Source organism: Leuciscus leuciscus, assembly GCF_965113295.1.
Source record: "Leuciscus leuciscus genome assembly, chromosome: 11".
Lineage (NCBI taxonomy): Eukaryota > Metazoa > Chordata > Actinopteri > Cypriniformes > Leuciscidae > Leuciscus > Leuciscus leuciscus.
Genome location: NC_138735.1, coordinates 5,600,090 through 5,626,227, shown reverse-complemented (window position 1 = coordinate 5,626,227; position 26,138 = coordinate 5,600,090). Strand labels below are relative to the sequence as shown.

The 26,138-nt window shown below is 36.8% G+C and overlaps 1 protein-coding gene and 1 long non-coding RNA gene across 2 annotated transcripts in view; both read right to left on the bottom strand.

Moving 5' to 3' along the window:
* Positions 1-26,138, bottom strand: part of LOC309509535 (NACHT, LRR and PYD domains-containing protein 12-like) — an 85,910-nt gene that overhangs the window by 29,497 nt on the left and 30,275 nt on the right. Inside the window, exons 5-6 of the mRNA XM_082184304.1 lie at positions 12,170-12,343; positions 2,421-2,591 (exon numbers count right to left, since the gene is read on the bottom strand). Coding sequence (XP_082040430.1) covers positions 2,421-2,591; positions 12,170-12,343 — 345 coding nt within the window. The remainder of the gene's footprint in view (positions 1-2,420; positions 2,592-12,169; positions 12,344-26,138) is intronic.
* Positions 19,005-24,455, bottom strand: LOC309509606. The gene is made up of 3 exons (XR_014209925.1): positions 24,182-24,455; positions 23,764-23,904; positions 19,005-19,216 (listed from the first exon to the last, which is right to left on the bottom strand). It is a non-coding gene; the product is annotated as an uncharacterized lncRNA (long non-coding RNA).

Below are 26,138 nucleotides of genomic sequence, written 5' to 3'. Positions count from 1 at the left end.
GGCAGATTATGGAAAATGGACAAATTAAATCCATGAAATTTCAACATAAACATAATAAGCTAACACTTAACAACAACTCTTCAAACATGCAAGTCTCCTCAAATATTGTAAATATGTGAAATGTATCACTGAAGGCGAGTAGATTTCCCACTACAGGAGGTCATGTTGTTTTTAAATGCTGTCCATGAGCTAAACAGAGAATGTATGAATGAAGTCACCAGATCTAAATATTCACAACAAACACCATTTCAACATGAAAACTGAGAAATTAAACCAACACTTTCCCTGCTTATCTCAGGATACATCGCCCCTTTTAGGGTTAATTTTAAATTAAGAGAATAATTGAAGAGTTCAGATGCAAAAGCCTCTAAGTGCCATCTGAAATTTTCTTCTAGAATGATCATTTTTATCAAGCTTGTATATTTAAGTTCAGTAATTTCACTTAAATGGCAATGAAAATTTCCTATTAATTGTCATTTAAGTGAAATTACTGAACTTAAATATACAAGCTTGATAAAAATGATCATTCTAGAAGAAAATTTCAGATGGCACTTAGAGGCTTTTGCATCTGAACTCTTCAATTATATGAATATACTATATGAATTATAAATAATTACAATTCATTTAATATAAACATAAAATTATTTCACTCTAAACTGCTTTAATTTGGAGTGAGAGATACAGGGGGAGTGGCTTTATTGCATCAGATACATGTCACTTTACTCACAGCTGATTGGTCCAGTTTTGGTTTGCGATCTCTAACACAGAATACATTCATTTTATTCAAGGTCATCCTCCAGCGCAAGTTACCATGGTGATCGAACCCGTTCAAAACCAATCCACCTTCTTGAGCCCGAAAAAATAGAGTTTGCTCAAAATAATCTCAAATTTACAAGGGGAGCAACTGAAACTGGCTTCATGCAACAGGACACAGAAACAGTGGGAAACACTGCTGTAACAAACACCACTCACTGTCATTCTGAAGTGCTCCTGAAGAGCTTAATGAGCTGGTTTAGTGTGTTGGATCTGAACTCTGCAGATAGGTAGATCTCCAGGAACAGTTTTGGGCGCTCCAGATTTAGATTAACGAGATAGACACATGATTTACGTTTCCTGCTTCTGTGCATCAAAATCATACATAATATTGAACTATTCATTCGGGCACGTACATTCTTTCATTCTTTCTCCACAAGAACACAAGTCTGTTCTTAGATCTGAGAAACCACCCAGGAGAACCCCATCACTGCACATTTTGGATGTCTCTTTTGTCTGACAAACCCACCTGAGATCTTGGAGTCTTTACTAACGAGCTGATGAGTTGAGTCAGCTGTGTTTGATTAGAGAGACATCATAGGCTACGTTCACACTGCAGGGCTTAATGCTCAATTCCGATTTTTTGAAAAAATTAGATTTTTTTGCAAGGCCGTTCACATTTCCAATTAAATGCGACCTTTTGTGATCTCCTGTGTGAACGTGAAATGACCCAGAAGTGACCCGCATGCGCAGAAGAGTACTCAACGGTCAACGACGTCACTTGTTGTTTGCGGAAGTAGCTAAACTTTAACTGTGATTCTCTCACACACACACACACGAGCGCGCGCAGTGACCGTTACACAAGAGCCAGACAGCAGCCGCTGACCTATCTAATATCAGATTCAGCACAAATAAGTTAACATAACGTATATATAATGGCCGTGGGCTTTTTTTTTTCTTTTTTTTTTTAACGGGCTCGTCGAGGTCGACCCGTTCGGCACATTTACCTCAGCTCGACGAATATGCAGTCCGTTTTCAAACCGACGACTACTTCAACGCAGAATCATGACGTTTTTCGCGTATCAATGACGTGCGGGTCGGATACATGCGACCTGGCCGTTCAGACTGAAGTCGCATTTCAAAAGATCGGATATGTATCGGATTTGGGACCACATACCCAAGTGGCCTGGGTCGCATTTGAAAAGATCGGATCTGTGTCGTTCAGACTGTCAAGAAAAGATCAGATACAGGTCGCATAGGGGCAAAAAAATCGGAATTGGGTCGTTTCAGCCTGCAGTGTGAACGTAGCCTAAACTGTGCAGTGCTGGTGAAACTCCAGGATCAGGGTTGAGAACCACTGAATTATTATACAGGAACATCATTGGGGAAAACACTGTTGAATAACATGAGGGAACAGGAATGTCATTGTAGTCAGAGTGAAACAGACTAAAATTATTGAATATAATGAAATATTGATCAAATTTAAAGGATTTTTTTTTAAATGTAAAAATGAACACTGGTACCAGATCATGAGATTAGACATTTGTGTACACCTGTGATTTCTGTGCTGAGATTCAGTGTTTACAGAAAATTTTACAAGCTAATTTTAGTCCTAAAATTCTTACTGAGGACAAAGACATGTGTGACTATCAGAGAGACAATCTTACATCAGTGTCTCCAGTTTACAGTGAGGATCCTCCAGTACAGCAGAGAGCAGATGAACTGAATCTCCTAGTTTATTCCCAGTCAGATCCAGATCTCTCAGGTGTGAGGGGTTTGATCTCAGAGCTGAAGCCAGAGCAGAACAACCTTCATCTGTGACTCCACAATCCCTCAACCTGTAGAGAACAATGACACACTCTTCACTCTCTCAGTTCAGATCAACACGTACAAGTCACAATTCTACACAGACTATTAAATATGTCTAAATTTTCATTGGAGATTTATCACAGTCATAAAAAAAATAATAAAGAAATTCAAAAAGCTTTCAACACATGTTCTTCAAAAATCCCAGTTTATATTGACAGTTTAATAATAGGAGAAACACAGAGGAAAGATAATCTTCTTTGTTTGTTAATTATTGATCCACTGATGTTGTGAAGGCTCAAACAAAACCAACTTTTTCAATGATTTCAGACAGCAAGACAGCAACGTAATGTCATCAAATTAAAAAAGAACATCACACACCTGACGAAAACATTTATGGACCTTTATAAGGAAACAGCCAAGCAATCGAAATGACATAAAAGTTATAATAGATGAATTAAATGTACTGTTTGTTAAAGGATCCCCCATTATTTCCATTATTTCACTATTTCTAGTATTTGTACTTCACATTTTCATTTAAATGTTGTAATTAGCAAATAATTTAATTTTACCTGTAAAGCAGATTTGTTAAATGACAGCATTGATCAAAGTTTTTATGGGGCAAGAACATTTTTCTAATGGCACAGCATTTTTATAAGTTAACTGCATCTCCTGCGCTGCAACAAACCACTCTGATAATATCTGCAAATTAATGTACGGCTCAGTCTAACTGTAGGCCTACATCAAGTAAGATTACCTAAATGATTAGGTAATTATTACTCTCAGTGAGTAAACTGTGTCTATTATGATAGACTACACAACATTGTAATATTATTTTCAAATGAGTTTTTAAATTATTATTATTATTTTAAGTCATTATTGTACCTTATACCATGGTCTGGGTGAAAACTCGATTCTGATTGGCAGCAGGGTGTCCATTAAAAAGTGATAGAGGACACCTAGTAAAGGAGTTCTGGTGAAACTGACTGTTTACCGTTCGAAATTAATAAATAAATGCGCTGGCTACATCAGCTGTGAGTAACCATAGCAACAGGCAGTAAACTGAAGGGTTCTACGAGCTGAGCGGACTATAAATATCTCCGGTTGCTAAATAAACCGTTAGGCGTAACCAGGGAAACCAAGTTATTGTTTGTAAAAACGTTCAAACTTCAGGAGCTTGACGGAGGTCGAACGAACCCTTACTGGTTCATTAGGCTACTCTTGTAAGAAAGTAGCAGTGGCTGGAACAGACTTTAACCCTCTGGGGACCAAGCTGTTTTTGGGGCCCTTGAGATGTTCTGACATGCTCTGACATTTGTGCTTTTTTCAGTTATTTATAAACATGTTAATGGCAAAGGTGTAAATTCACTCTATATCGCACAAACAGGGCTACCATAATATGCGAGCAACATGTATGTAGATGTTTGTATTTTTAAGAGAATAATGTTTATGCGTGGTTATTTAAAAAAATAAAAATGAAAGTTGCTGAAATAAGACCACAAAACTCATACAAAATATGTGCCCACAAGACTTTTGACTAATGGATGTTTTCTCTTGGAGTTCTAGCTTCAAAATTATGTGAAAATAGTCTTGCTTTATCGTTGACAAAAAAAAAATACATTGATTTAAATGGTGTAAAACAGGTTTTGCTTGGAAAGCCAATATGCGAGGGGGAGGAGTAGTTTACACCTTAGATTACCCAGTCCCACCCACTCTGCATAATGACTCTGCATAATTAGCCATTCATTCAGGTGTGACACTGACTGAGCCACAATGCAAGGACAAAATGGCCTATATATTTAGAAGAAGACTTATATTGACCATTTAAGATTTTGCTTACATCTATCTTGTAAATATGTTTTGCTATTTTATTAAAAAGGTTACAATTACAACAATAATTACAATTTCAGCAATATTTCTGCAAAAAAAGTACTCTTTCTTTAAAAAAAAAAAAAAAAAAGATTATAGGCCTACATTTTATCATATGTATTCATTAGTTTGAATATAGCCAACATTGGAACATCTTAGTCTATGACTTTATTTTTGACAAAATAGTATTTTATATATATGAGCAGAAAAGCTTATTTGATGTGACAGTATATTCTACAGTAAAAACTGTACCCAAATCTAGTCAACAAAATGTTGTCTTTCATACTTCGCCTGACTGTAACGCAGTAACTGTAACTGTAAAAGCAGTTTATTCTTTCACACACAGACGCGCGATTCATATTTAGGCTAAACAGTCTTTACAAATATGTACCCTTCATTCATCTCACAGAAACGCTATTCATATTATAGAAACGCGATTCATCTTTTTGTTTACATAAGCCTACAACGTTATTCCATAACGTTATTCCACATTAACACTTGAGAAAGGATAACTTAGCCTACCTCACTCCTCAGCGGGATCTGCTCCTCATATCAGCACGGAAAATTTTCTCCATAAGGTAGGCTATATTATGCCTCTTTGTTTACAGCTGATGTGGGGGCGTTTCACAGACTGAAATGGTTCTCAGAATTTGCGTTTGAATAGCACGCGCTCTCCGGGGCGTGGTCAAATTACTTTTGAATGGCTCCTAATGAGCTCGACTGGAGTCGCTCTCTTTTTATACAGATTACAGAAGCTGATAATATTTGTTTTTTATATAAATTACTTCATTTAAAAGCTGCGATCTCAAGCTTTATGCCCGTGGGTCTGTTTGCCTGTTTGACTGAATTTTCGCGGAGTTATAGATAATTTTCGAACGCGTTTCAAATGGGAGTTTACTGACAGAGAGAAGGCAGAAATAGCATCATGTTAGTTTTTCTTTATTTCGCAAAAAGCAAAACACTTTATTTGTATTGTGAGTATACAGAAAAAAAATAGAAACTGAACAGGATCGATTGATGTATTACACGAAAATGAAAGATCAAAATTAACAGAGCATTTTGTGTTTATTTTTCATTGCTAAAAAAAAAAACGAGCAAAACGCGCGGGCGCGTTTTTGGTCCCCAGAGGGTTAAGTATCACCTGCGCTTGAAAAGATGCAATCTAATCCAGTTTACATGAAATAAGATGCTCCCGTTTGAGCTTACGGACCTGTTGCTATGACAGCAACTCCAGGATGAGCTTCGAAGAACCTAACAATCCTGGATCATGTAAAATCGTCAACAGTAAAATCTAGATAACAATAATCCATGTATGAAGAACGGGCCTCTGTTCTCCAGTGCATTGTTATATTGAGTTTGTTATGTTTTTGTAGACTGTAAATGATTTTTGTTGTTTTCACAGTAATATTACTTTATTCTCAACAGTTCTCTACTGTATAACCCGTGTGTAGTGATGATGTGCCTCCAGTGCTCGAAGTGGGCCGGTACGCACCAGCACTTCTATATTTTATGCTGTAGCCTACCCTCACTTTTTCTTGTGTACCGGCACTTCTCACATGTTGCTGGTACCAGAGACGTCACTAGGCCCTTTTTCTACTCAGCCACATGATTTACAAAACCTGCTTCTGTGATTCAAAATGATACATAATATTGAACTATTCATTCAGTCATGGTGATGACTAGAAGTGTGCACTGATATATCAGTGGTCAGGTATGTTTTTTTTTATTACCGGAAAAAGTTAAACAGTGGGGGAGGTGTGAAAATAAGCATATAGGCCTTATGACAAACATTGCCCCAATAAATAGTATTTAGCTCGCACTGACATTTTCTTGAGGTGTTATTTTAATATTTGATTTACTCTTCCCCCGCCATTGACAGAAATTTCCATCATTTGTAATAAAACGCTTCCCCGCCATTGACGGAAACTTCCAGCTTTCCGTTTTTCACTGTTATACGGTAGGGGGCGCTATTACGCATCTTCTGAAAGAGTTACCGAATCTCCTGATCAAAAAACAGGCGAAGATGAAGCAGAAACATGCAATATCATATGTGACCCCTGCTGGCAAAATGAGTCAGAATGTGTACAGGCAAAACAAGTGAAAAATGGTCGCATTTGAGGTTTTCACAAAAATGAGTTCATTAAGCCCTCATCTAGAGATCCCAATGGTCAAAATAGCAATTAAACATTTAAAAGTATCTTTATTTGTATGTTTTCCTTTGTCCATGAAAAATGCAGTTTTCTCTGCTCGCTTCTCGACGACTGTGCTTTCCCTCAGCACAAGTTTGGTGTTGTTTTAAAACATAGCATTCCAACTTTGTGAATATTCATAGCAAATTCTCGACGGCATGAGTCTGAGCCAATTAGTGGTGGGGGGAAAAATCGATTCTGTTCAGTATCGCGATATTTTGCGCAGGCAATTATATCGATACAGTAGCGCAAAGTATTGCAATATTTAATTATTAAATTATCTGTTTTACTTTTGGGTTATAGGTCTGTGACGGTGGCGGGTGGCAGTTTTTTACCACTGCAATGGTAATGGACCAACTTCCTGCGGTGGTTGGGGGGTTGTTTTGAAAATTAAAATATTTTTTTTTTAGTGTTTATTCGAGCAAAAAAGTGTTAATTTGAGCAATTCCGTCAAAGATGCAACACAAAGCCTGTAAAGCATTGAAATAAATATCAGTAAATATTGGAAACTTAAATAATATAAAGTTAAATCTATAAAAAAAAAAAAATTATCGTTTAATAGCCTACTTCCACACAAAGACGCGTGATTCCACATGAAGCCTACAGTTCTGCGCTTTGAGAGGGATGTGGGACACAAGGAGGAAAGAGTCAGAGACTTCATGTTTTCTAGGCTACTTGTTGTATAAGGTATGAAAAGCGAATTTAATCTTCCACAAGGGCAAGACATTTAAGCTATGTTTGAAATTGCGCTGCCAGAGAGAGCGAGACTAAAAATCACCCGCGCGTGTGAAACGCGCTTTACAAATAAACTTGACGCGCCTTGCATGTCTAATAACAAGCAAAAACTGTGTTAAAATGAATCTGACGTGCAAGTAAAAATGTTGGCTATCTGTCCTACAACGTTTTTCTACTTTACCACAGTAAAGAATCTGAATATAATAGGCCTAATTAAAAGCGAACCAAGGAAGAAACGTTTATAATCCCCTTAGAAAATCGAGACGTGACTGAAGATTTGAGGGGAAAAAACAAGAGATTACATGCAGGGATGAGTCACGATTTTTGAATATTCGATTAGTTTATTTAATTATAGAATTATAGACTATCGAATAGGTTGTGTAATTATTCTCTAAAATAAAATATCCATGTTTTTGGTGCTAATGCGGTGGTTGCGTGTTCATATAATTACGTTCTGTAATAAGGTCCTGTGTCCTGAATGTTCAAGGACAAAGTTTTTGCACTTCCCTCCTAAGTTGCACTTCAGTAAATGTGTAGAAGATGTTCACAGATTTAATGTGACATTTGAAGTGAGTTGAGCAGTCTTATTGTCCTCATTTTTTGTAATGCCTTTGAATAATATGGGGGACATGAATCGCAATATATCGCAGAATCGAAACGCAATACTTGCTGTATCGCAATATGTTAAGAATCGCAATAATATTGAATCATGGCCCAAATATCACAATACTATCGGATTGTCAAATTTTTGCCAATTCCCACCTCTAGAACCAATGAAATGTGATTTTCAAACTCATACTGATTTAAAAAAAATGATTTTACCCACACTGACTGACACATCCGAAGCGTGCCTCAAAGACGCCTCAGACAGCGCGTGATCCCGATATACTCTTATACCTACACAGAATTACAGTGTTTCAAAATATCTGTCTTGTCGAGTATTCAAGCAAACATAATCTGCTATGTGTTAAGTGAAAATTTGGTTAACTGTTGGGGAAAAACATCTGATGTGTAACATTATATTAGAATCCACAGGAGTAAATCACGCACATCTTATTTTCATTACGGGTGCTGGATCACAAGTATAATCCATGTAGTAGTAAGTAACAGATCCGCACACCGAATAAGCTCCCATTCACAAAATGTATTAGTGACGTTTCGGGCCTCACATGGCCCTTCCTCAGACTAACAGGAAGTGTACAAAAACAGTTGACTTTTAAAGTCTGTATCACGTGACCACACCATCACACAAATTGGATACATCCATCGACATACATTAATATTTACATATTTATACATTGTGTCCAAGAAACATAGAGAATCAAAAAAATATTCAAAAAACATTATTCAAAACACCCATATTAAGGTAAAAGTCAGATGGACATTTCTATTTAATTTTTTTAGACAATTTTAGACAATTTTCAAACTTGATCAGACAAGTAAAAAAGCATCTGTTATAAACTCAGCATTTCATTATTTTTATACAGAGGCAACAAGCTATTCAAAGAGACTATACCTATAAATAAAACAGAAGAAAAGACTATAGAGAAAACAGCAAAGTAGAGAATCAAAAGACCATATTGTTATTCAAATCATCCATTAATTTAGAAAAGGTCTGATATCAAAATCCTCATTGAGGCCTCTGGGAGCTAAAGTGTTTAATGTGTAAATCCAGAAAAGTTCCCTTTTTAAAAGTAAATTATCCACATTGCCACCCCTGCGAGGACATTTGATATTCTCAATTCCCACATATTTTAAACTAGATATATTGTGTTTTACCTTCATGAAGTGTACAGCCACAGGGCTCGATGTCACACCATTTCTAATCGCACTACGATGTTCTGAGATTCTAGTTTTTAATGCTCTAGTGGTCTTGCCTATGTATGACAGTCCACAAGGGCATGTCAACATATAAATTACATTCATAGTAGAGCATGTGATTATCTCTTTTATCTTGTATTTATTGCCATTATGCGGATGGTTGAATGTATTCGTTTTATAAGTAAAATGGCATTGTTGGCATCTTCCACAAGGGTAGTTACCTGTAGGTAGATCGTTTAAGAAATGAGGTGTAATCAAAGAAGGTACATCAGCTCGTACTAGTCTATTACGTAGATTAGCTGTTTTAAAAAAAAATAAATACAAGATAAAAGAGATAATCACATGCTCTACTATGAATGTAATTTATATGTTGACATGCCCTTGTGGACTGTCATACATAGGCAAGACCACTAGAGCATTAAAAACTAGAATCTCAGAACATCGTAGTGCGATTAGAAATGGTGTGACATCGAGCCCTGTGGCTGTACACTTCATGAAGGTAAAACACAATATATCTAGTTTAAAATATGTGGGAATTGAGAATATCAAATGTCCTCGCAGGGGTGGCAATGTGGATAATTTACTTTTAAAAAGGGAACTTTTCTGGATTTACACATTAAACACTTTAGCTCCCAGAGGCCTCAATGAGGATTTTGATATCAGACCTTTTCTAAATTAATGGATGATTTGAATAACAATATGGTCTTTTGATTCTCTACTTTGCTGTTTTCTCTATAGTCTTTTCTTCTGTTTTATTTATAGGTATAGTCTCTTTGAATAGCTTGTTGCCTCTGTATAAAAATAATGAAATGCTGAGTTTATAACAGATGCTTTTTTACTTGTCTGATCAAGTTTGAAAATTGTCTAAAATTGTCTAAAAAAATTAAATAGAAATGTCCATCTGACTTTTACCTTAATATGGGTGTTTTGAATAATGTTTTTTGAATAATGTTTTTTGATTCTCTATGTTTCTTGGACACAATGTATAAATATGTAAATATTAATGTATGTCGATGGATGTATCCAATTTGTGTGATGGTGTGGTCACGTGATACAGACTTTAAAAGTCAACTGTTTTTGTACACTTCCTGTTAGTCTGAGGAAGGGCCATGTGAGGCCCGAAACGTCACTAATAAATTTTGTGAATGGGAGCTTATTCGGTGTGCGGATCTGTTACTTACTACTAACATTATATTAGACCCATTGTTACGATCTGCGTTTGTTTCTCCTTTGTTTTGTCCCTCCCTTGTTTGTCTTGGTGTTTTTCTGGGCATGTGCGCGCGCTCTATTTCTTTGAGCGTGTGCGCGCGCTCTTTGCTCTTTCTGTCTCCAGGTGGACGCACCTGTTCGGGATTTGCCTGATGGAAGTGACTTGTATAAAACGCCAACGAGGAGGAGAAAGGAGAGCGTCTTCGGATCTTGTGGGCTAACCAGCAAACAATTTGTCTTTTAGTAGCTGTATGTTTGTTAACTGTTGTCCGTACTGTTTGGTCCGTTGTTAGTGAGTAAATACATCATTGCAGTGATTCAGCCGTTCTTTCGTTCTTCTTTATGTTACGAATTCTCTCAGAACAAATATATATTTGTGAGAGGTCGTAACACCCATGCAGTACAGTAGGTCTGAATATATAGTCTTTTTCATTAATGTTAATCAAACGATTGTGGTACCATGGGGGAAAAATTTGAATATATATTGTTCCTATAAATATTTGGTTTTGACTTGGCGTCAGTGGCGGTTCTACATTGAATTATACCCTGGGCGAGACCCCCTTCGAGCGCCCCCCAATCCCCCCCCCCTTTCTTGTCCATGATCCATCTCTTATTTGGCACGTACTCGACATCGACAATCAACAGATTTCCCCTGACCCCCTCCATACCAACTGTCACTCACGACGAGTCACGACCAGAAGTCAAGACTAAACCAATTCACCTAGGTGGTGGTGACCAAGTAATCATTTTGTATTACCTATTTTTATTAGCCATGCAGACAATTCAGAAAAACAAAAATGTGCAGGAAATATAGAGCCCTGTATTTATAATATTCTGAATGAAATGTGCGTTATTTGGAAGAAAGTCGAGGTGTGACTGACTTAGATAACTATATGGATCCGCTTCGCGGTGCAGATTTATTTTTTGTATTTTTATTTTCTGCTCGTGCCGGCGGCGCCGCCCCCCCCAAAAATGCCACCCCGGGCGATTGCCCGGTTCGCCCGTGCCAAAAACCGCTACTGCTTGGCGTGTACCAAATTTGGTGTTATTACCAGAGATTTTAAGGTATGGTTGGTAGATGATTTTGTTTTGGAACCTTCAGAAAACGTTTAACTTGATTTTTCTCAAAATTGACTTTGACAATTAAAGTCAAACAGGTGTAGCTCAGTCATGAAAATGTGCTCATTGCGACTCATTTTGCCAGAACGGGTCACATATGTCAGCAGACGCATATGTAAAATCAAAACTGCCTAATGTTACTTGATGAAATGTTGACGCAGGACAAGGTATAGGACTGTGAAGCTTTGGGGGTGTTGTTGGACTTGAACTTCTGAATCCGATCCAGACGTAGTCTGAATATCTAATATCTAAAAATTCTTAAATCAAGATACATAAGCAATTTTTCAGTATACAAGACTTAACATTTTAAGTTATTTTGCTAAATTTATCTTAAATTAAGAATACAAAAAAGAAAAGAAGACAAAAATACGGAGAAAGAAATTTATTTTCTGCAGTGTAGTCCTAAAATTTACATCAAAGCATTTAGTCCAGGGTTCCTCAAATCCGGTTTTGAAGTGCCGCTGTCCTGCAGAGTTTCTCCAACCCTGATTAAAGACGCCTGAACAAACTAATCCATGTCTTCAGAGTTACAGGAAGGAGAGTTTTATCAGGGTTTGAGCTAAACTCAGTAAGGCAGCGGCCCTCCAGTGCCAGATTTGTGGAACCCTGATTTAGTCTTACAGAAGACAATAACATGTCTGACTATGATATACAGTAGAAGATCTTACCAGAGTTTCTCCAGTTTACAGTCAGGATCCTCCAGTACAACAGAGAGAAGCTTCACACCCGGATCTCGCAGTTTTCTATTATTCAGATTCAGTTCTCTCAGTTGTGAGGGGTTTGATCTCAGAGCTGAAGTCAGAGCAGCAGAATCTTTCTCTGTGACTCCACAATCACTCAAACTGTAGAGAGATGAAAATCATACTTGGTAAACACTATGAACTGAAAACAAAAAGCAATAGAAAATAGAGAAAAAATAGACAATTTGTGGATGGAGTAAAGAAAACACTGCACTTGTTCACCAATGGATGGCATTGTCTCAAAATTACTCAGGAACCTTGAGGTAATGGTGTCACAGATTACAATTGGAGAGAGTTAAGTGTGAATAAAAGACAAATGGGACATGGTGTGGACTCAGGATAACAAACTCTCAGTGTGCAAAAGAACAAGATTCTGAACAGACACGACATATACAACATAAAATTAAACCAACTAACTCCTCGCTTTGCTCTAAATGTAAGACTGCATTATTGGGCTAGAATTCTTGGCCTCCCTTGCAGGTGAATAACCAATAAACATGCTATATGAATATTTTATTTTTAGTCCGTTGTTGCCAGGACTTTATATTACTGGATCAGTGATAACTCTCTTTGTCTAGCGTGTAATGAAGACAAATTATTCCCATGACAAGAGTTTTACTACCATCAACTGATATCTCAACCATGATAGCCTTTTAAAAAAAATAACATTTGTGCTTTATTATGTCATATTATACATGCTTTATTATATATATTATGATGTCATATTTATAGATTTTGACCTTTGCCTTTTTAGTCCAGTCTTTGGCTCTATCCAGTTGATGTTGTTTACCTCTATTATAAGAGTTGGGCTTTGTTTGTCTGTTTAAAATGTAATACTTAAAATGTTAATGAAAACCTTATCTAAGTTGTCCAGTTTCATTGTAAAATTTGCAACAATAAAGAATTCACTTTTAACGTGGATCAAATCCATATAAATGGTTTAAGTACTAAATCATGTGTAACATTAAACTTGTTTATTTTAAATGAATCCTCATGTTGAAGACATTGGCTGTCAGGTGCTTTAACACAAGTTTGAGTCAGCTTGTATTGCTTCCCAATCACATCTCCACGTCATTATTCACATCAATAAAAATAGATAAAGAAAATCAGAAAAACAATAAAAACAAGTATGCTGCCATATTGCTCCTATTACTGATACAATAAATGTTTGTATGTTTCTTAGATTTATGAGCTTTTGATTTTATTTTGTTTTAACAGTAAAGTAATCGTTTTCACTGATACTTACTGAACTTTAATCACGGGCAGCAGCTTCTGAAGAACCTTCAGTTTTTCAGCTTTATTGTTTTCTCCAACAAATGTATTAATATCAAACTTCTCCAGACTCTTCTCTGATGTCAACAACACAAAAACTACAGCTGACCACTGAGATGAAGAGAGTCTGGCTTCACTTATTGTTCCAGATTTCAGATACTGTTGTATTTCCTCCACTAGTGACTGGTCACCCAGTTCATTCAGACAGTGGAACAGATTGATGGATTTCTCTGGAGAGTCAATGGTCCTGATCTTCTCCTTGATGTACTCAACTGTTTTCTCATTGCTGTCAGAACTCCTTCTTCTCAGTGTCATTAGTCCCTGAAGGAGAATCTGATGAGACTCCACTGACAAACCCAGAAGGAAGCGCAGGAAAAGGTCCAGATGCCCATTTTTACTCTGTAGAGCCTCATTCACGGCTCTCTCATGGAGCTCAGAAAATGAAACATATTCTGATAAATTGAGTTTAAACCAGTCCTTAAACATAGACAACAAACCTGGTTTAGAGACTGGGTCAAATACATTCCTGTTGTTGTTTGTGAAGCAGAGGTGCACATATAAAGCTGCTAGATGTTCCTGAACACTCAGGTGAACAAAGCAGAAGACTTTCGCCTGATACAGGCCTGACTCCTCTCTGAAGATCTGAGTGCACAATCCTGAGTACACTGATGCTTCTGTCACATCAATGCCACACTCTCTCAGGTCTTTCTCATAGAAGATCACATTGCCTTTCACAAGCTGCTGAAAAGCCACTTTCCCCAGTTTGAGGATCATGTCTTCATCTGTCAGGTTCTTCTCATAGTCCTTCTCATGTTTTATGTTGGACTGAAGGATCAGGAAGTGTGTGTACATTTGAGTGAGAGTCTTGGGAATCTCTCCACTCTCTGCTTCACTCAACATCTTCTCTAGAACAGTGGCTGAGATCCAGCAGAACACTGGGATGTGGCACATGATGTAGAGGCTCCTTGATGACTTCAGGTGTGAGATGATTGTATTGGCCAGACTCTGATCACTGATTCTCTTCCTGAAGTATTCCTCCTTCTGTGGCTCATTGAAGCCTCGTACCTCTGTCACTCGATGGAAACACTCAGAGGGGACGAGATCGGCTGCTGCTGGTCTAGAGGTGATCCAGATCAGAGCAGAGGGAAGCAGATTCCCCACAATGAGGTTCGTCAGCAGTACGTCCACTGAGGCTGATTCACTTACATCACAAAACCTCACATCACTCTGAAAATCCAGAGACAGACGACACTCATCCAGACCATCAAAGATGAACAACACTTTATATTTGTCACTGGATATTTCCATTTCTTTTGTTTCAGGGAAAAACACATGAAGAAGATCTGAAAGACTGAACGTTTTGCCCTTCATCAAATTGATCTCTCTGAAAGGTAGTGGAAATATGAGCTGGACGTCCTGATTCACTTTGCCTTCAGCCCAGTCTAGGATGAACTTCTGCACAGAGACTGTTTTTCCAATGCCAGCGACTCCCTTTGTCAGCACAGTTGTGATGGGTTTGTATTGTCCAGGTAAAGGTTTAAAGATGTCATTGCATTTGATGGGTTTGTCCTCTGTTGCTGCTCTCCTGGATTGTGTCTCAATCTGTCTCACCTCATGTTCATTACAGATCTCTCCACTGTCACTCTCTGTGATGTAGAGCTCTGTGTAGATCTCATTCAGGAGTGTTGGGTTTCCCTGCTTTGCTGTTCCCTCATTCAGACGCTTAAACTTCTTCATCAGATTTGATCTAAATGTGTTCAGGACTTCATGGCTGCAAAATTCAAATTCCATGTTACATGTATTACATAAGTTAAATATAGAGATAAATATATAGAGTAAAATGTCTTATTTATTCTCTGTATCATGACCAAGAACATATCATAATATTTAGGAAATGTGTTAATTATTAATGTGTTTTAATTTTGATCTCAATCTAAAATTCCACACTTTACCTGACACCAGCATCCCTGCTTTCATTAAAGTCCTGTAGTTGATTCATAGGCTGGTCATTCTTCTTACAGACGGGTTTTGTTACTGCTGATCTTTGTGGTGGGATTGACCTTAAACATCATGAAGAGAATCAAGAATCAGACACTGTGATATTGGTGGATTTGTTTTACATCACCTGAATAATTCTATGAACAGTTAATAAGTAAATGCACATTAATAAATCAACTCCTAAAGGGCACAACTGTAATAATACTAAAAACAAAAACTATAAGTTTGACAATATGTTGTATTAAATATTGTACATATTAAATTAAAATAATACATTGTTTATTGATTGCTTATAATTTAACTTCATGCCAGTTGTCAGAGATATTTTAATGGTGAGAATAAAAGTACCGGTAGCAAAATATAAAAAGAGAAATAAACAAAAAACTACAATTACAAAAGTTTTTTAACTAAATCGGCCTCACTATTCTTTTCATAAGAATCAACAGAGTCCTAAAATAGTTAAAACCATCGCATTTCCTTAAAATCTGCTTTAAAGATAGTGGACTCTGTCATAAGAGGCATAAAGGAGGATCTTCAACTGATAACAAAACCTTGTGCCTATTTGGCAATATGTGCAGATGATATGGTCCCAGTTATTATCTGAGTAGAAACAATGTTTTCTACCAACAACATGATTCATTTCATTAAGTTTAATTTTATTACATTGATACCATTTGTTGGTAATTTTTGGAGGACTCTTTTTGGAGGAGGTTATGATGGGTTTGAGGTCAGAATATATAGGGCATTATTTGAGCTCTGAATATAAGGCCTCCACAGCAGCACTGCTGCACATTACCTGGAGTTCCACAACGCCCAGGTACCAACAAAAATTACTACAGTCCATTTAAAATGTACACAAAAGCTGGGTGTTTAAAATAATATAAGCATCTCATTCAATAAAATGCTATATCTGAGTCCAAGCAAAAAAAAATGAACACTTTGTAGATATGTCTCTCTCGCATCAGGTGAAGACAACAATGTCTAGTATGAATATCATAAACGCAAAATACAAAAACACCATAATATAAAAATGCCAATCATGTATTAATAAAAATGTTATAGCTACCTGAGATCAGCCTGTGTATTGTCATTCTTAAAATTTATTGGATGACCCATAGACCTGTCACTCCTCAAAGACACACAGCTGGGCGCTGGTTCTGATCTCTCCTGATGAACTGAACTATAACAGAACAACGAAACGTAAAAACAAAACGTTTTAATGGAAAGCACTTGAGGAGGGTTTAGACATTGTTTTCAAGAAATTTCCTTTAAAATAATGTATTAAAAAAAATGAATGTCACATTATTTTCTTCAGGAGACATCTTTTTTATTATATAAAAGGTTAATTAATGTGTTTATTCATAGTACCTGCATCCTTTAGAAAAATCTTCATCTCTGGATGTTTGTCTGTCATCCATGATAAAGCTGAACAGTAACAGTCTGATCTCCACTGACTCTGGGTGGAAATGACAAACAAACACAAAACTAATGTAATTAAACATTGTTAAACATCTTTATAATTTATCTGACTAGATCGCGAGAGTTGGAGAAATAGATAGAGATATTTTGATAAATCATCATATACACGATACACAAAATAAACCTCGTTCATTTCCTTTCAGAGAAAATATTAATGTGGAAGTCACCTCGAGTGCGCGACTAACCTTTATCAAAATGTATCTAAATAGCCAACCGATTCACAAACTCCTCCATCTGTTCCATCGAGTAGGCTAGCTACACATAAGAAAGGAATCGACTATTTTATTAAAATGGCGAAACATCAGCTTTCTTTTACTTTCGCTATTATCTGTGACGAAAGGGACACGTGATTAAACTTCTGAAGTCACTGTAATGTTGGTTAGTAAGTTAGTGTTTTAATGGTTGCCCTTATTGGCAAATGACTTGAGTTTAATCACCAGTAAGGTTTACAGTTAATAACTCCAGTCAGTTTTGTGTGCTGACAAACTCAAAACAAACATATTTATTACACGGATTATTAATGCATTTGTAGCCACAGCAGATTATTCATACCTGTGTTCGCCAGTAGAGGGCGGTGTGCGCTGTGTAGTGAAAGCGGGTGTTCGAGACAGGCGTGCAGATCAGGTCACCTGTCTATATCAGTCAGTAATAAAACATTTAAGCGTTCATTAGCCTATTATTCCACATCTCACTTAAATAGAATCTATCTAGCACTACTTTCTTCTTATTTAATAGGCAACTCTAAACCACTTCTACATTCATCCTCTTCTTCACATTCACTAAATAAACTTAACTATATAATGTTGCCTTTGGCTTGCTCAGTTGGGGATATTTTGGGGATATTTAATTTAATTTTATCAATCAATAAATTCCTCTTGAAACAAACTTTGTTGTATTATTTTAATTTAATACTGTGAAGCTGCTTTGATACAATCTGTATTGTGAAAAGCGCTATACAAATATACTTGACTTGACTATATAGACCTCACAACATTGACCATGAGGAAGGATCCTTCTTGTTTAGCTCCAGTCTTCTTCTATACACAATTTCTTTTGTGTGTGTATAGTGTCAAATAGGACCTACATGTTTACCCCAAACTCTGTTAGCAATACATTTAAAGACCTTTTTATATTTCTTCAACAAATAAAATAAAACTGGCACTGGTGTTTGTTCCATGACTAAAACTAAAAGCAAATAGTTCTCCCTCCACATCCCATTCATTATAATCTTTTCTATTTCTATAGGTTTCTCGAAGGAAAACATAATTCATTATCTCTAAGTATTCTAAACCTATCCTCTGTCCATGTATTTAACAAATCTATTCTCAAACACTCCATAACTCCATGAACTCACAGGGGATAGAGACCGAAAAGAACCAATAGTGTAAAATTAAGTATAATTTAATCATTATACTTTTTTATGTACAACTGATGCTTTATTACATACTTTCTTTTGAAACTGTCTTTAGCCCAAATAATTTTTTTGTTTGTTTAAAAAAGCATTGTGTGCCGTGTTTGGTTTCTTCCTATTTCTGATTACAACAATGGACAAAGTCACGTCAGATGCATGCATCTATATCCCACTCTTAACCTGAATTACTTGACTTTACTAGAAAATTGCACGGAAACCTGTTGTCTTAAACCATTTAAGTTTTTACACAAGGTGAAACTAGAGATCAAGCATAACACATTAAGTGGATGCAGTAGACAAATCAAGTTTACATTAGTAGTCTTTACTTAAAATCATTAGTTCACATATTTATTTTTATTTGGAGTGTACGTTGTATAAAATAACTATTTTATGTTACACAAATGTTAAATTTATGTAATGTCTTATACTATTTTGAGATTTATTGTAATAAATGCATTCTGTCACATAAATTGGAAGGTAAGAAAATGAAACCATTCATTTCAATGTTCCAATGTTTTTTTTATTAATTGTTGACGACAAAAACAACAAAAAAAAACAACAGTTAACACTTCAATGTAATAAACTTGTCAACCAAAAGACAAGTAAAAATAAGAATTGAAACTGCTTGCAAGTCCAATCAGAATGCACATAGCTTTTATCACGGTTTCAATGTTGTCCATCATAACTTCTTCCTCAATGATGATGTTCAATGACGCTTGATTGAGACGGAGAGAAGACGAGAGCACAACACCTTCATGCTCAATGAGGAGGATTCTAATGTCCAGATGGCAGAATGAGTCATCGTCATTAGAGTCCTAACATAAGAGCACAATCATGACATTTCTCATTAAATAACCAATCAATAATGTTAAGCAATAGAGTCTAGTCATGAGACAATCAAACACATGAGGGAATGTGTGAACTGGTTATGACTGCTGGAGTATATTAAAGAGATAGTCTACCCAAAAATAACAATTCCGTCATCACAATGATCGTGGGCCCAAAGCCATTACATATTTAAAACAGTAATATCCTATACTATACCTAAACTAATCTCGACAAACTATATATCATTTGAAAGTTTACAATCTCTAGTTTTCATATTTGGTGACTGATTTTCAAAATAAATTACAGAGGAGCCGTAATTTATCAATTTGCAACAAGAATATTTTCATATTCCTAAGGTGTGTTCAGACCTTTATTTTGAAATAGTAATGAACATGAAAAATCATGAAAGAATGGTAGAAACTTCCCATATTACTTCTGAATAGAATGTCTACTTCATAAATTGTATTAAAATTGTGGAAATAATGGTTCAGATCACTCAAACCACATATGGAAATGGAGGCGCCCTTATATGGGCAGAAAGGGAGTCAGGTTGTCACCTAGTAAAAAAATGTGGTACTGCGCCCAAACAAAATCTTACTGAAAGCTCATTTTTTGAGATATCAACCTAAATATTGAAAAACAACTTGTTCAGATTTTTTACTTTGATTTTTTTTTTGCAGTTTTAGAGTCGCCCAGGTTTTAAAAATATATATTTTATATAAAATATGAATAATAAAATGTTTTACATTGTACATTTCCATAAACTCAAACTTCTATAACTTTTTTCTGTTTCACTTTCTTAATTTATTTAACTTCTACAAAAATCTGCCAAATGTCTTCTTTAAAACAAGACCAATTGTACGTCTATACTCCAAAGCATTCTTTAATCACAACCATTTAAGTTCAAAATGTGCATTTTCGTGTCTACTAAAAAAAAAAGGGGGGCGGGGGGGGGGGGGGGGGGGGTGACAGTTAACAGGTTAAAGCACATCATTTATGGTAAACACAGAAGCTTGTTCATGCATCACACACCAGAACAAACCCCATTGGTTCTCATTCCTCACGCATGTTTTCTGTGTTTACCATACGTGATGTGCTCTATGAATGTGTGTCGTTTTTTTTTCTTTAGATATATAGAAGTAAATCTGTTCATCATATAAAGTGATTTGGATTAAACAGCTCGATTCATTTTACGACGCCTTTAAGACCGTTTTGGATCTTTAAAGTTTTGGTTAAATAGACTTTCTCAATGGAGAGACAGAAACTTATCAGGTTCCATTATAAATGGAAAAAGGGATAGTTCACCTAAAAATGAACATTTGCTGTTAATTTACTTAAAAGTTCGTTAGGTTATTACTATAAATGGAACAAATAAACATAAGAAACAAAATTATGAATTTTTACAAAAAACATATCAGTGACAAACTAGCATTCATTAAAAGCAACATGCTACTGTTAAAGGGATGGTTCGGAGTAAAATCAACCTAGGGTCCTTTGCACCATGATCTCGAGCCAAACACCCCCCGAGAAGGGGTCATGCTACTGCTAACCCGGACGTCGACGTCACTTCAGTGGTTTGGGAAAAGCACGTAAAAGTCCTGGCAGAAAGCAATGCATAAGGATGCCTTAAACCATTTCAGTTTTTACACAAGGTGAAACTAAAGAGATCAAGCATAACACATTAAGTGGATGCAGTAGACAAATCAAGTTTACATTAGTAGTCTTTACTTAAAATCATTAGTTCACATATTTATTTTTATTTGGAGTGTATGCTGTATAAGTTTATAACTACTGTATAAGTTTGGTACAATTCTGAGCATTATTAGTGGGGTAATTTACCAGATACATCATAGGATCCATTAGCGCTTGCACTACGCCATCCGGCTGATTTCTCTAAATAAGCTCTAACTTTAATAATATTCAACCAAGGGAAAAAAAGCTTCTGGGGGGTGTTTGGCTCGAGGTCATGGTGTAAAGGACCCTAGGTTGATTTTACTCCGAACCATCCCTTTAACCGCCTGAAACACTTCTTTGTTGGTAAACCAGCTAATGGTGCATATCCTGACACCTACTGGAATGGAGTGTGAGGCGTTAATATCAAGGGAAAATGTAAAAAAATAAAATAAATTACCTATATTTTATTATTTTGTATAATCATGTAACTGTTATATTCAGGAAATTAATAAGAGTTTTATGACCTTTATAAGAACTATTTAGCACATTCTCTAATGTCAGAGAGCCAGAAACACTAACGAAATGCTAACGTTATAGCTAAACTGTGAACATACAGAAACACACTTGCTAAAGTTATCGTAACTGTGAACTGACAGAAACACCTATTTAAATATTAACATTACAGTTAAAGCTGCAGTCCGTAGTTTTTCCTCTTTGTCGCCATCTCTGTTCGAAATCTGCAATTGCAGTTATTCGCAGAATTATCAACTTTACGTGGGTTTTGCCTCGGCACGGCACAGCGCTGATGAATCCAATGTTTTGAGGAGAATGTGTGGCTGTCAGTCGCCGCCGGTGTGGATACTGTCATTCGCAATCACAGATACTACTTTTTGGAAGTATGACCAACATAAGAAATTTCAGTTTCGGAAAATGTAATCTGAACAAGAAAGTAACATCCAGTTTTGTTCTGACCAACTAAGGGGAAAAAAGCATTGCAGTAAATCGCGCTGATAAAATCTAACGATCGCTTATCATATCACGTCAAACCGTGCAAATTATACTTTGTTCTCAAATTGTTAATGTTAACAACATCAGCATTGCGTGACTACATTTAAAGGACAAGTTCGGTATTTTACACTTAAAGCCCTGTTTACAGATTGTATCTGATGAAATAGAACGGTTAAGATTAAAATTTGGACACATGCTCCTGTCCCGAGAATTTTAGGTTTATTTAGCTTTTGTGGACCTATTTTGCCAAACGCGTCACACCCGTGATTCTTCCGTTGAGAGCTTGAATAATAGACACTCCAGCCCAGTTGGTGGCGATAATGCACCTTTGCCAATTGCAAGCAAACCACGGGCATTTCATTGAATACACAGAAGAAGCAGAAGAAGAAGCGGCGGAGTAATACCGTAAAGGTGCTGCGGTCTCACAGCACGTCCTATTAAGTCAATGGAGTTGGACAAAAACTACGATAAAACCTGTTGGAATGCATCTTTTTCAGCGATTTTTGAGTGAACATATCAGTGAACACCCCTGACCACTCGGTGAGTTTCACGTCTTTGTAAACGAAAGTTTAATGTGTTTTTAGGACGGAATCTTCCAGTGCACATAGACAACCATTGTGGGGGTGGGGGGGGGGGAAGCGAAATAAACCTAAAATTCTCGGGACAGCAGCATGTGTCCAAATTTTAATCTTAACCGTTCTATTTCATCAGATACGATCTGTAAACAGGGCTTTAAGTGTAAAATACCGAACTTGTCCTTTAATGCCCTTCCGATATTTATCCTTGTTTTCGCATGGGCCGGTTGCAGTCTCTTTTTTTCTGTAGCCACTCCGAAGTCCGAAGTCCATTTTACAACGGGTGAATCTCCAGTTATCGTTTGTCGTTTGAACCTTTCTGGATCCGCCATCAAACTGATAAGTTTAATTATATCAAGTGCTGTGAGAAAAGGCTATAAATCTCCACCTCCAACATCCTCACACAATATAGCCTACTAGCCGAGACTCTTCTTCATGTGTACAGATGTGACGTAATGACGCAAATACGTGCTTAAATTTCCCGCAGAAATCCACCAGTGCCACTGGGATTAAAAACATCATTACAAGCTTACCGTTTTGAATCGAGCTAAGGCAAGCAGTTTTGAACACTGGCTGGTTATGTACTTGCTCAAAAAATTATTTTGGATAATTTTTAACCTCAAAAAGTTACGGACTGCAGCTTTAAACTCTGAACCGACATGGAAAATAACGTCGACTGGTGTTATGAGATTTTTATTTCTGAAATGTTCTGTTTCAGTGGGCAGAGCTCATATTAATATTCATGAGTTTCCCGGACATGTGCGTAGAACTAGTGCTGTTCAATACAGGTTTTTTGGAGTAGACTCCGACTACAGTTAAAACCACATACTGTACACTCCCTCATTCATTAATATAACATCAGTTAAACTAAAGCTGGCACGGAGGAATGTATAATTACAAACTAAAGCCAATATGACTTTTATCTATTTTTAAAGTAAGCTACATGTAGGATAAATGTATGTGGCAAAGTTTCTGCGACAGTTCTTTGACGAGGTGTAATACGTCAGTGTCCGCATTCCTCGCTTCATTTCTTTCACTCCTTGCTTATCTAACTTTCATAGGCACTCAACTGCCATGCACTACATAGGGATTAGAGAATCAGTAAACAAGTGATAGATTTCGGACACAGAAACAGAGTCAGTATGAGAGTAGATTCCTGTGCTGGAGTCGACCCCGACTCTGGGGCTGCGTCCCAATTCAAAGGCTGCATCCTTCGAAGGCCGGACTTTAATATTCATATCATTAGATATTTGAGTAAGCTGAAACCCAGTACTTGCGTTTAAAAGTGTAATTCGTGAAGGATCCATTGCTGCTTCCCAATTCAGAGGCTGCATCCGACTGAGTCACCGTGGCACGACGAAGGCTGATCCAATTCTAAGCCTCCTTCACATGCAGCCTCCAAAAGTGTCCTTCGTTTCCTGTGAAATGAAGAATACAACAGATGGATCATTCGCTGCCTTGCCTCGTTGTGGAACTGTTGTATTTTATTTTCTGTAACAAAGATTCATATGTATGCATTGACATTAACTAATAGGGTCTTATTCTAAAGTGTGACCAATATTTGAAATGTACCAATGAATGTACAGTACAAAAAGTTCAGAAACGTACATCCACTTGGTACACTTACAAGAGTAGGAAGATGAAGACAGATCAATTAGGGAATAATAAGGTAACATGATGCATGATGTTGTGTACCTCCACAGCTCAATAGCTGGATTTGGCCAGTCCGTCGGGCCTGAGAGTCGCCTTGAGGTAAGAAATCTCAACTTGAGCTCCCAAGCTGAGCTCAACCAGAGCCTGACAATAAACCTACATTAATATTAACCATACAAACTACAAATTAATAAAACTAGAAAAATAAAACTGTGAAAAGACTGTTAATAATGTTTTATTTAATATTTTTTATAAGGGTGGCCCGATTATGATTTTCTATTGCGGATTCCAATTTTTTTCAAGCAAATTGGCCAATTCCAATAGCTGATCTTTTTTCCTTTAAGCAAATGTATTTGTTGTTTATTTGCTCTATAACATCTGTCTCCAGCCATTTGAAATGTAATCATGATGCAAACAAAGAGGCTACACACATGTAGCATGATACATTTTTTTTTTAATTTAAATTAGATTGTATAATTTCAAGATTTAAAGCAAAAACAAAATGGTCTGACTTTTGTTTTGTGAAATTATGCTAGAAGACACCTGCACAAAACAAAAACAGCAGACGGACTGAATGAAAACGCAAATTCACTTTCTGTCAGTAGGTGGCGCTTGGGAAAAAATGTCTAGGCTATATATAGCTATGCCACTTTATTATTTATTGTGCATTTCCCCTTTAAGAGCCACTATCACTGCATGAAAAGACTCAAATCCGGCAAAATACGGGCATGGTAAACTCCAGTGTAATTTGATGTTTGCCGGATGTATGTGGGAAAAAGCGGATCAGAGTAACATGGAACAGTATATTTCCAGATAGACTGTATATTTCCAGATAGACTCACACTGGTGCATAGACATATAAACACTAGATGTCGCCTTGTCTACGGCAGTTCATTGGAATGAATGTCTTTAAGGCGACATCTAGTGTATATATGTCTATGCACCAGTCTGCGTACACGTCAGATCAGATCACTCGGACATGTCTGCGTATAAGAGGTAAAAACGATATAAATACTGTTCGTTTTCTCACACAAACCGCTCGTTTCGTGTCTTAGGACATCAATGTGTACTTACGATGGGGAATTGTTTAATTTGGACGACGGGGAATTGTTTTAATTTGGACTCTGTGCTTGTGTTTTGAGATAATGACCATAGACCTGCATTATATGACTGACAGACAAGAACGGTTTGACCTAAAAATATCAAAATTGAAACTACTGCGGAAAAAAAGACACCTACATCTTGGATGCCCTTGAGGTAAGCTAAAATATACCAAAAATGAATTTCAAAGTGAACTATCCCTTTAAAGAGTTAAAAGGAATAGTCAAACATTCGCTCACAATTAATGATCCACAGATATCATTAAAACCTTTTCATTCATGGAGTCAGATGAAATAACCAGAGAATACATATTCAGATGTATTGCATTTAATCAAAAAATACTTTGCCTCGAGAAAAGGACAGTAACACGTTAAGACCTTCCGCGCTGGTCGGATGCCGGACTTTGGGACGATTTAGCGTGAGCTTACAAATCACTTACAGTTCAATAAGCTCAATAACACAGGAGCAGAAAAAGGCTGAACATTTCAAATATAGGAGACTTTACATTGTGTTTCATGTGTGAGTCATATATGATCTTACCCCAGTGTCTCCAGTTTACAGTGAGGATCCTCCAGTACAGCAGAGAGCAGATGAACTGATTCTCCTAGTTTATTCACAGACAGATTCAGATCTCTCAGGTGTGAGGGGTTTGATCTCAGAGCTGAAGCCAGCAGGGGCGTCGTAAAGGGGGGGTAAAGGGTACCGAGTACCCAGGGCCCGAGGCAGGGGGGGGGGGGGCCTTAGAAGTCAGTTTTCTATACATACATATATATGCACTAACATTTGTATAGCATTTATGTACAAATAAAAAAGTTCCTGTGCAAAACTAAACTTGTAGTTAGGCACTGGTTTGGTATAAAAAAAGTCATTTTTATGCTGTGCAGGGCCCCACCACCCC